Source organism: Microcaecilia unicolor, chromosome 3, assembly GCF_901765095.1.
Source record: "Microcaecilia unicolor chromosome 3, aMicUni1.1, whole genome shotgun sequence".
NCBI classification, from domain to species: Eukaryota; Metazoa; Chordata; class Amphibia; order Gymnophiona; family Siphonopidae; genus Microcaecilia; species Microcaecilia unicolor.
The window spans coordinates 148,316,673-148,328,724 of record NC_044033.1 but is presented as its reverse complement, the minus strand read 5'-3'; the positions used below and the strand labels follow the sequence as shown (position 1 = coordinate 148,328,724).

The following is a 12,052-nucleotide window of genomic DNA, read 5'->3' as shown; positions in this document are numbered from 1 at the left end:
AGCTTCGCCCCATGAGTGACATCACTCTGGGTGCGAAGTGAAGAGGTCCAATTCAGCGCCGGAGAGGGGAGAGCTTGTCTGCTTGTGTCACCTCTGCGTTGGGTTCATGTTGCTCCAGTTTGCCTGCTGTTTTCTCCCTGGGTCATCAATTAGGGAGCCTTCTGTGTGACTTCATCAGCTGGATGGGTCTGAGACAGAGCTAGTTTCGCCCTTTGAGTGATGTCACTCTGGGTCTGAGGTGAACAGGATCAATTCAGTGCTAGAGGTGCGAGGCACCAGAGTGGTGGGCGCCTCCTTGTCGCTCTGACGATGAAGCGCACCTAAGGAGCTGGTGACTCCTTAGGGAGCTCCTCTGGGACAACCTGGGGGGACTTGGAGAAGGGGGTGGAGGTTTGTATTGAAGGGGGGGGGGTTGTGGGGTGATTTATTTTGTAGAGCATGTGAGTGTGAGATTGAGAGTGTGATTTTTGTGGGGTTGGTATGAGCACTATAGAAGTGGTAATGGGGAAGGGGATGGTCTTTATCAGGTAAGGGGAAGTATAGTGAATTGGCTTCTTTATCTGGGGGTATAATGATAGTGGGTAGGAACATGGAGAACTTGCTTTGTGTGGCTTTGGTGCATGGGAAGTTTTTACAGCCGGCTTTATTGCAGATTGGTTTGGTGAATGCTAGGTCAGTTAAGAGTAAACTTGTAATGATTCGTGATATGATTGAGGAATAGAGCTTTGATGTTTTCTATATAACAGAATCGTGGTTGTTGAGTACTGACAAAGTTGTAGTGAATCAATGCTGTCCGGCAGGCTATCAGCAGGAGTGGGCATATAGAAAATACAAGAGAGGGGATGGAATTTTGATTATTTTTAGAAAAAATTTAGATTTGAAATTATGTTGTTCAGAGGTGACGGATTATGGTGAATTGTTGGTACTGTCTAGGGGGAATTTGAATTTTTGCTTGGTTTATAGTCCACTGGGGGTGATGAGATCGGATTGTTCTTTTTTTAATATAGAATTTTTGTGCAATTTACCTATTAAGTTGGATAAACTTTGTATTTTAGGTGATTTTAATTATCTATTCAGATGTCAGGTAGGGAGATACAGGGGAAGGAACCCTGTGTTACAGACTTTGGAAGCCTTATCCTTTGGCCAAATTGTACGTGATTCAACACATTCTGCAGGTAATGTACTGGATCTGGCATTTCTATCATCAGTTTTGGAACAAGATCTGAGACAATCTCTGGTGATTACGTCTGTGGGATGGTCAGACCATGCTGTGATCTCTTTTGTTTTAAGTCTCAGTGGTAGTCAGGTGAGGAATAAGGGTTGTTCTGGTAAAGGTTGGGTGTGTAGTAATTTTGAATTAAATGAGTTGTGGAAGGTATGGTATGGCTACCTTTGTTGACTTTGGATAAGGAAGATTCTTTGGATAAATTGGTAGATGACTGGTATTCTTCCTTAGGATTGGCATTAGATATGGTAGCGCCAATGAAGGAAGTTTCTTTTAGGGAGGGTTATAGATCAAGACCTTGGATGATCTCTGCAGTGCAGCAGGTGCAGAGGGAATTACGACAGTGTGAATGTTTATGGCAGAAATCTAGGGATATTGATGATTTTGAGAGTTACAAGCTATGCTTCTTGGAATATCTGTCTTTATGTGATGATGAGAGAAATAAGTTTTACAGACTTAAAATTCAAACTGCTTTACATAGACCAAAGGAGTTGTTTAGTACAATGAGACAATTACTGCATGGCCATAAGGCTGTTCAGGGGGCCCTGACCATGTGGATTTTGCTGGTTATCTATTGTGAAAGATGGATAATTTAGAAAAGTCATTGGAAGATACTGGCAATGTAGGTATTCTTGAAGCAGAGACAGATGGAGGGGCATAATTGAACAGGGCGTCCTCGCAGGACATCCTCGTGAAGGGGTGGGAAAACCCGTATTATCGAAACAAGATGGGCAGCCATCTTTCATTTCAATAATACGGTCGGGGACGTCCAAATCTGAACATTTAGGTCGACCTTAGAGACGGTCGTCCCCAGTTTTCAGCGATAATGGAAACCGAGGACGCCCATCTCAGAAACGACCAAATCCAAGCCATTTGGTCGTGGAAGGACAGCATTTGTAGTGCACTGGTCCTCCTCACATGCCAGGACACCAACCAGGCACCCCAGGGGGCACTGCATTGGACTTCAGAAAAAGCTCCCAGGTGCATAGCTCCCTACCTTGTGTGCTGAGCCCCCCAAAACCCACTTCCCGCAACTGCACACCACTACCATAGCCCTTAGGGATGAAGGGGGGCACCTAGATGTGGGTACAGTGTGTTTGTGGTGGGTTCTGGAAGGCTCACATTTACCACCACAAGTTTAACAGGTAGGGGGGGATGGGCCTGGGTCCGCTTGCCTGAAGTGCACTGCACCCACTAAAACTGTTCCAGGGACCTGCATACTGCTGTGATGGACCTGAGTATGACATTTGAGGCTGGCATAAAGGCTGGCACAAAATATTTTTAAAGATGTTTTTTTGAGGGTGGGAGGGGGTTAGTGACCACTGGGGGAGTAAGGGGAGGTCATCCCTGATTCCTTCCGGTGGTCATCTGGTCAGTTTGGGCACCTTTTTGAGGCTTGGTCGCAAGAAAAAATGGACCAAGTAAAGTCGGCCAAGTGCTCGTCAGGGACGCCCTTATTTTTTCCATTATCGCCGAGGACGCCCATGTGTTAAGCACGCCCCAATCCCGCCTTCGCTACGCCTCCGACACGCCCCCGATGGAAAGCAGTTGAGGGCACCCAAAATTGGCTTTCGATTATGCCAATTGGGTGACCCTGGGAGAAGGACGCCCATCTCCCGATTTGTGTCAAAAGATGGGCGCCCTTCTCTTTTGAAAATGAGTCCACTAGCCTGCCAACATATCAACATGTGCAACTTTATTTAAATTAGCCTCTTATTTTCTAACTTCTGCTACTCTATCATATCCATCTATATGTTCCATCTTTGCTTACACCCTATGCTGTCTATTAATATGTTTTATTGTGTATTGTGTTGACATTGTAATGTAGCATACTATGCCGTACCTTGTATTATTTTAATATTTTTACTACTGTAATTGTCTATTGCCTATGTTTGACTTATTTTTGCTGTACACTGCCTTGAATGAATTTCTTAAAACACGCAGTAAATAAAACATAATAAAATAAATAAATATGCATACACGATCATGAGCTGTCCTTGCTATTTTTAGGGTGCATACTGTAGAAGTCTGCCTGGCAATGGCTTAATTATCAACTACTGGAGTTGCCGTTGAAGCCCGCTCTAGTCAAACCAGATCTATCTAGTCATGATTGGGACATAGACTGTAGAATTCTGCCTGGCACTGGCCTTACTTTCCAACTACTAGATTTGCTGCTTAAACACAGCTACGTTGTTTTCCTTCCATTCTCTTTCCATATAGGGATCCTTTGTGCTTATCCCACACATTCTTGAATTCCTTTACCAGAATTCAAGAATGCGTGGGATATGCACCCTTTCATTTGCAGTCTTTGTTTCTTTCATCCCTACTTTTTCTCTCTCTAAATTTCTCTCTTCGCCCTCTGCAATTGTCTTGTCCTCCACAACATTTTAAATCTCTCTTCACTCTTCCCTTCCTCTGTAACCTTTTCTCCCCTTCTACACCTTTTTTCTTTGATAGAATGGTGTGGTATCCGTGTTAGTCTACTTTTAAAGGTAATACATAGAAAGAAAACAAAACATAATTTATTGGATTCATTTAATACATTTATTTGACTAGTTTTTGAAGGCAATACCTTCTTCTTCAGATCAGATCTTGAAATTCCCCTTCTATCTACCCTCTTGTTACCTTTAACTTTCTCTCCACCTCCATCCTACAGTATCATTTCCTCTCTTCTTGTGCTTCACCCTTTTCCAGGGCTGCTACTGCCCCTGCCCCCTTACCTTCCTGTGTCTGCTCCTTCCTCTGTCTGACACGCAATCATCTGGGTCCTGACACACAACAGCAGGAGAGAGACAGACCGAGAAAGCAGAACCTTCTGGCGCCAGATCCCACTTGGAAGCTGGGTCCAGGGAGTCTTGCTCCCCCTCTCAACGGCCTCCTCCTCTCTCTCTCTCTAACCTTTTCTTTCTCCTCTTTTGGTTCTAAGATTGCAGTTAATTTTCCTCCTAGGTACACTGTACTGAAAGAAAGATTTAACTCTTTTTGCCAGTAGATGACTCTAACATACAGAAAAGTTGCAGAGCAACTGGGGCTATAGAAACCCCAAACAAAATGTCACAATTGTGACTGTATTCCATGCCTACATTTACCTTGCCCACGGGTGACCGGGCCCTGTGGTTGCTGTGGACTGTTTTTTCCTGTTTCTCAGACATCTTCCAAGTTCCATTCCGGTCCTGATGTTCCAGCACTCCAGACTTGCCCTGCTGCCAAGCCTCACCTGTGACCTCATCTGTAATTGCCTTTATTAAGCTCCTGGGAATTGTCAGACTTGCCTTTGCAACAGAGGTCTTCAGATATGCTTTCGTCTGTGAGTGCTTGTTGCAGCTCTAGTTAGTTCTTTTCTTGTGTGTCTTTAGCTTCAGTTCCTTATTGTTTGTAGCTGCCCTGCTTGTCTTCAGTTCTAACTTCCTTACTATTGTTTCTGCCCTGAGTGTCTTTAGCTTCAGCTCCCTACTGTTTGAAGCTGCCTTGCTTGTCTTCAGTCCTAGCTTCCTTACTGTCGTTTCTGCCCTGTATGTCTTTAGCTTTAGTCCCTCTCTGCCGCTTCTGACCTGCCTAGCTTCAGTTCCAGCAGTTTGGGTGGTTTTCCTGCTGTTGCCGGTCTCTGGCAGCAGCCCAAGGGCTCACTACTCCGGATCACCTTCAGTGGCGTGACACAAAAATCAAGATTTGTCTAACTTTTTGAAGTTTCAAGAGTTCTATGGAGAGAAAACAGCTGGTCTGTTACGCAGCAGTTCTCTTTAAAAGATCATTGGAAGGATAATTAACTTGAGATACACAAACCATTTGCCTAAATATTTCATACTCTGCCTTTCCAACACAATCAAGATCAGGGTGGACAGCAGCAAAAATAAATATATATCAAACATTAAAAACAAACAATATTACCAACAACATTAGATAGCAAAGACTAACAAAAATAAATGAGTTTTCAGTTTTTTTCTGAAAGAATAAATAGTCCAATTCAGTATGAATATCATCAGGAAGTGAGTTCCACAGCCTTGGATCAGCTACTGAAAAGGACTGGTTTCAAGCCAGTATCAGATGATCTTGGTGATCTTACATACAATTTTGCTCCTATATAAATCAGACTACTACAGCAATATCATGCTTACTTGAACAAAACAAAAGCAAAAGCAATCAACCTTTTATTGGCAAAAAAAAAAAAGTTTAACCTGCAACACAGCTGGTCAAAGGTATTTGATGCTGTAAAGGTTTCACTGCTGCTATCAGGACGATTTACAGAATCTGGATTTTTCTTCTACAAGTGTCTTTTTATAGACTGCTACTGTCTTATTGATGTTCAGAATCACAAGATGTTTACTACCTTTTATTCATTGAGACTCCTGATGCAGACACATTAACCGAACACAGTGATGTTGAGTCTTTTGAGTATTTTTATGCAATAAATGTGGTTTTGATATTTCCTTCATCTACGTGGTCCTATCTGGAAGTGTTCTGTTGACTATACTACTCCACCTTTACAGCATCTACCTCCCATAGTGCTCTACATTCCTACATTTTTGTGGTATTCTTCCAAAGGTATTTGATGCCATAGGCAGATGTTCAGCTGTGTGGCCCCCTTCCCAAAGGTGGCTAAAGGCCCTATACCCCTCTCCCAATTCAGCATCTTCCCTGACCTCCCTACCCAACCCTAGATGACCAGCATCTCTCTTTTATTTCTCTCCCCCTCTCCTCCCAGGTAGCCAGCATCTCCCCTTCTCCTCAGCTGTGTTCCCCTAGGTGGCCAGCATCTATGCTTCTCTTTACTCCTTCCTCCCTCTTCCAGGTAGTCAGCATCTCCCCTTCTCTCTACCCTCTCCCTCAGGTTGCCAGCATCTCTGATACTCTCTATTCCTCCCCCAGGTGGCCAGAATCTCTCTTCCTCCTCTTTACCCCCTTCCCCACCAGGTGGTCAGCATCTTCCCTTCACCTCCATCCTCCCAAAGATGGCCAGGATCTCCTCTCCCCTACCATACCCACCTCCCAAGTTCAGCATCTCCTCTTTCCTTTCCCCTTCTGGGTCTTCTGCCTCTGCCACCATCCTACCTCCTCTTAGATCAGGCCTGAAGTTGTGAGAGTACTGAATTCTGTGCATTGCCTTTCAGCAGAGGCTGATGCTCGGTGCTGCCCTGTTTTATCCACCTCCATCAGAAAGTCTGCATCAGAGGAAGCAGTACACAGAATTGCTTAAATGTGGGCCCACACTTAAAGGGTCCAAGTAGCGCTCAATACTCTCATAGCTTCAAGCCCAGCCTGGGAGGATGTAGCACAGTGGAGGCAGGCCTGGCAGAAGGGAAGAAGGGAGAAGCTCTGACCTACACTGGAACCATGCTACTGCTCCCCAAGTTCTGCCACCCTAGGCGGACACCTAACCTTCCTAGTCTCCTGATTTGCACTAGAGCTAAGGTAAACTAGCAATGAGAGTATAGTATAGTATAGTGAAAAGCAGAATTGAGCAGCACCATACCTTTGTTGTGTGATCCAGTGTATGACTAGGTCTAACTGTTTTTGGGATAATGCACATTGTATTCCTTCCAAAGTCATGGCTGCATTAAGAAGGGGTTTGACAGATGTACTTGAGTTAATGATAGCTTCAAAATATAGCAGCAAAGGTGGAATCTTCCCTTTAACAACTGCAGCAGCTAAGAAGAAAGATTCACTGAGTGAACACTATAGATAAAAATATTTCAGTGTTTTAGACATTTAATTAAATTATTATCCTTTACAATCTTTTGGAATATTCATATATATGGTAGAAATTCATTGCTATGACTACAAAAGAAAAACAGACTCCTGTAAAGAACCCTTAAAATAATCATGATCATTAAGAGGAGCTGCAATATTCTAGCCTACAAGGTGCACAATATCCTAGACACGATATTCAGCTGGTGCTAATCAGCATTTTGCTAACTGCTGCCCACATTTACCCCTGAAATTCAACGCTAGGCCATGTCCAGGCTCTGGCATTGAATTTCCAGGTATATGGAGCCAGAAAAACCATAGCGAGTTGAGATATTCAGCACTTAACTGACTACCTGACTATGGTGAACCACATAAAGATAGGACTAACTTTTATACGGTCCTATTTATGCAGTTACCTTTGCTGGTTAAGTGCTAAATATCGGCACTTAACCAGCCAAGTGCTGACTCCACCCCCAGGTTGCCCCAAAATTGTCAGTTTCACTTTGAGCATTAACTAGACATTTTCAGCGGCACTATCCAGTTAAGTGCCACTGAACATGACCGGTTAGCCCCAAGCAAGAGATTTAACCAGCCAGGAGCTTTTTCTAGCTGGTTAAATTGCTGTATCGACACCCCCCCCCCCCCCCCAGTCTGACATCCTGGAGCAAATAAATGTTGTTATTGCTGAAGAGAGAGGCATCAAATATCTGCCTCTCCAACCTCCTGAGTTCACCAGGATGGACTGCCTGTCACAGGTATCCCTGCCTTTCCAGCAGAGCCAACATTAGAGGGGTATGCAACAAAGGCAATTGCCCTAGGCCCCCCTGCCAGTAGGAGACACAAGCCTGTCCAACTACAAAAGGCAGACTGCCATCAGGCTTTGGAGCTGTCTTACAAATTTCTGCCCTGGGCCCCAGAATATTTATTTTATTTAAGTTATGTATATCCCGCATCATCTGAGTGAGTTACATAACAACATATATAAAAATTGTATAAAACAAACACAAAATAAATATAAACATAGCAGATGATGGCAGATAAAGACCTGTATGGTCCATCCAGTCTGCCCAACAAGATAAGTCATAGCATAAGGTATGATGTGATACTACATATATATATACTTGATCTAAGAATAACATAATACAAAAAGGGAAACCAGCTTATTGATATACATGTTCTTAATCAAAGGTTTGTTTAAAAAATAGTCTTCAAGTATATTTAACACCACTATTGTTCTCCAGTCTCCTGTGCTCACTAGGACACGATGCCTTTCACATGAATAATATCTCTGCCTCTCCAGTTGCTTTAGGTTGCTAAGACATGCTACTTGCTATCTGCCTCTCCTAAGGAATGCATAGAATATTGTGCCACTTACACGAGATATCATTAAGGTTCTGGTTCCTAAACAAAATATGCTCCTTCTTCCAGCTTTTCTAGGGGAGCCACTGAGGCTATCCTCTCCACCCATCTCAATTTCCACTCTGGCAATCAAACAGGGACAGGAGCAGAGTGGTGCTGAGTGCATAGGTACCAACTTTTCAAAAGATTATGGGTACTAAACCCAGTACAAATTACTCCATCCATGGAGCTTGCCTGGAGCTTGCCAATATTAGGGGTGCTCAGCACCCACTGGCACCCACAGAGATGGCACCTGTGGCTGGGTATATGTCTATATTGGAGAAAAGACACAAACTTGACTGGGAAGAAAGGGCCTTATATGGAAGTGTGACTTTATGGACAGATGGTAATATGTGTCTATAGCTAATAACACTCCTGGGCTTCTGAAGTGAAAAAGTCAAGTCAGAGATGGGAGAGAGTTTTAAAACTTTTAGGTGTATATAAAACTGTATACCTAACTCATAGATCAGGTAATCCCTTTACTCAGTGATTTTCAAATTTGGTTAGCAATTACTTCCAAGGGGCTCAAGTTTTCTAGGTAATCAAAACTATGCTAATTAGCCTAACTCTAAGACCAATTGTATGCAATATTCATTGTGGATATTCTGAAAGCCTGTCCGATCAGTGGTACTCAAAGACCAGATATAACCACTGCCCTCTGTTTCTCAAGGGCCACAAATATATCTAGTTTGTAGGATATCCATAGTGAATATTCATCAGATGTATTTGTATATAATTGATTTAAGGCTAATTTGCAGAGCTTGGCTCATCTGAAAAAAACAGATTTCTTAATGGCCCTTGTGGACCAGAGCTGAGAACCTTTGCCTTCTAAGATGCATAGTGTATTTGATCCCATATTCAAAGGATTTATGCTCCTAACTTTGAGAGTTACACTCCTAAATTGGCTTTTTTTGAAAATGTAATAAGGTTGAATGCCTAACTGGCCAGAAATGGCTCCTGGCTGGTTAAATTGCTTGTTATTATTTATTTATTTACTAGTAAAATTACTACTACTACTACTTAGCATTTCTATAGCGCTACTAGGGTTACGCAGCGCTGTACAAGTTAAAACATGGGGAAGGACAGTCCCTGCTCAAGAGAGCTTACAATCTAAAGGTAACAAACAGGCCCATTTCTCACACAAATGAAACGGGCGCTAGCAAGGTTATCCTCCGAGTTCCAGCTTGGCCCCTCCCTCCCCCCTCATCCGAGTTCCAGGCCCCCCTCCTTCTCCTATGAGTTCCAGGCTCTCCTCTCCTCCAAGTTCCAGGCCTCCCTCCCTCTCTCTCCTCAGAGTTCCAGGCCCCCTTCCTCTCCTCTATGTTCCAGGCCCCCGCCCTCCCTCCCTCTCATCTGAGTTCCAGGCCCCCCTCTCCTCCGAGTTCCAGGCCCCCTCCCTCCCGCTCTCTCCGAGTTCCTGGCCTCCCTCTTCTCCTTCTCATCCGAATTCCAGGCCCCCCTCCCTCTCCTCCGAGTTTCAGGCCCCCGTCTCCTCCGAGTTCCATGCCCCCCCTCTCCTCCGAGTTCCAGGCCCTCCTCTCCTCCGAGTTCCAGACCCCCGCGCCTCCTTCCCTCTCTCCCTGCCGAGTGGCAGCCCGACCTGCGTTGCCCGCCCTCTTCTCCCAGTCCTCCGCCTGCCCCTCGCCTTCCTCTAGTCCTGCCCTCATTTCCTGTTTCCGGAAGGGCGGGACCAGAGGCAGAGCTGAAAGAGAAGGGAAGGCAGGCTGAAGCGCCATGCCTGCTTGCCTTTCACTGCTGCCGCCAGACCCCGAGGTAAGAACTTTTAAATTCTGGGCGGCACGCAGGAAGGCGAGAGGCAGGCAGAAGACTGGGAGAAGAGGGTGGGCAATGCAGGTTGGGCTGCCACTCGGAGGGGAGAGAGAGAGAGGGAAGGAGGAGAGGGAGGGAGGGGGGCCTGGAACTCGGAGGGGAGGGGAGGGGAGGAGAGGAGAGGGAGGGAGGGGAGCCTGGAACTCAGAGGAGGGGGGCCTTGAACTCAGAGGATGGGGGGTGGGAGAGGGCGATTCTCCTGTGATTCTATCCTCACCTCCAATGTTCTGTAGTTGGCTGGTGCTGGTTTCCCTTCCCTTTCACTGATCCGCCCTCTGACGTCCTCACGTTTAGACGCAAGGGCAGACCAATGGGAATTGTGTTACGAACCCAGGCATCCAGACGTAGAACATTGGAGGTGCAAATTATTATATAGGATTATTTAAAAAATTTATAGACAAACTAACATAGCAGATAAAGACCTGAACGGTTCATCCAGTCTGCCCAACAATCCCATTCATTAGCAACTCATGATTAAATCAACAATGAACGTGATATCATATACGTGATAATGGTCTTTCTTTGGAGTTTCTGGGACATAGACCATATAAGTCCGTCTGGCTGTGTCATTATGTTCAAACTACTGGAGCTGCTGTCAAAGCCCACTCCAGCCTATCCGAATCTGTCTTGTCATTTGCAGGATACAGACCCCCCTAACCGGCTATGCTTTAGCTGGCTCCACAAAACTGGAAATTCTATGATGAAGCCCAGACATTAAATGCCCACCCTGGCACTAAATTTCTGGGCATAATATTGGTGATAGTCAGCAAAACACTGAGTGTTGCCGGCTGAATACTGACCTCGTAATATTCAGCCAATGGCAATAAGTGGCTTGTAAGTCGCTCACAGCTGCAGGTTGAACTAAGCCTAGATATTCAGTGCTGGGGCACACGCAGCTCCCTGTATTGAATCTCTGACCCAGAAGTTAAATGGGCATCAGCAAATATTCAGACCAGTGCCCGTTTAGTTTGATGCATAAAGTTGACAGCCTTTTCCCTGCCCTAACTTTATACACTTACTTAACTGGTTAGTGGACCAAATATCATTGCTAACCAGATAAGTTGTGGTGCCGTCCAAGGTCCACCCCTGGACTGCCCCTAACTTAGCAGGTTAGGGAATGGCCAGTGAGTGGAGATATTCAGAGGCACTACTCGGTTAATTGCCAATGAATATTTGTAGCTGGCTAGCTCAGCGGAGTTTAAACAGGAAGGAGTCTCTCCTTCCCAGTTAAATGTCTTTGAATATATACCACTAAATTTCACTAAATTCCTACATTAAGGAGCATCAAAACGGGTGGCAAGAAAAGGTCATGAGTTTAGCGCTGATTTTCAGCACTCGGCTGCTAAATTGGTAAGCATAACTTTTAAGCTTCTAAATTAAAATGAATTTTCAGCTTAAAATTTAGAGACATATTTTCAAAGCACTTAGGGCCTGATATTCAGACCGTGGGAGTTAGCCTGGCCATTTCCGGTGACCAGCATTGAATATCCGGTTTATTTTTGGCCAGTTCAAATTTAACTGGCCAAGCCAACATTCAGCCCTGGATGGTTAAATTTGACATGGCCAAAGATAGGCCTAGTATTCACGTGGCTAAATATGGCTGCCAAACTTAGCCGGAAATGCACTGAAACCCGACCTCATGGCCGAAAAAAAGGGCTGCTGCGAAAAACAAAGGAAACTTCAAACTGGGGAAAAATTAAACTAAAAAATTTTAAAGGAATGTTTTTTCTTAAACAAAATGAAATGAAATACTGAAGCAGAAAAAAAACACTTTAGTGAAGGCTCTTTCCCAGGCACTAAAAGGAGCCACAGAAAAATGTAGTTCCTTACGCAGAAGAAAGAAAACGCGCGCTTGCGCACCGCAGCACGCACACCAGAAGGCTCTAGCAAAAGTTTTTTTCTTTTTTCTATTGC

General features: G+C 44.6%; 1 protein-coding gene across 1 annotated transcript in view; it reads right to left on the bottom strand.

The window, feature by feature from the left end:
- CLHC1 (clathrin heavy chain linker domain containing 1) overlaps positions 1-12,052 on the bottom strand; it is a 115,772-nt gene that overhangs the window by 25,350 nt on the left and 78,370 nt on the right. Inside the window, exon 9 of the mRNA XM_030196454.1 lies at positions 6,696-6,870. Within this exon, the coding sequence (XP_030052314.1) occupies positions 6,696-6,870 (175 nt within the window). The remainder of the gene's footprint in view (positions 1-6,695; positions 6,871-12,052) is intronic.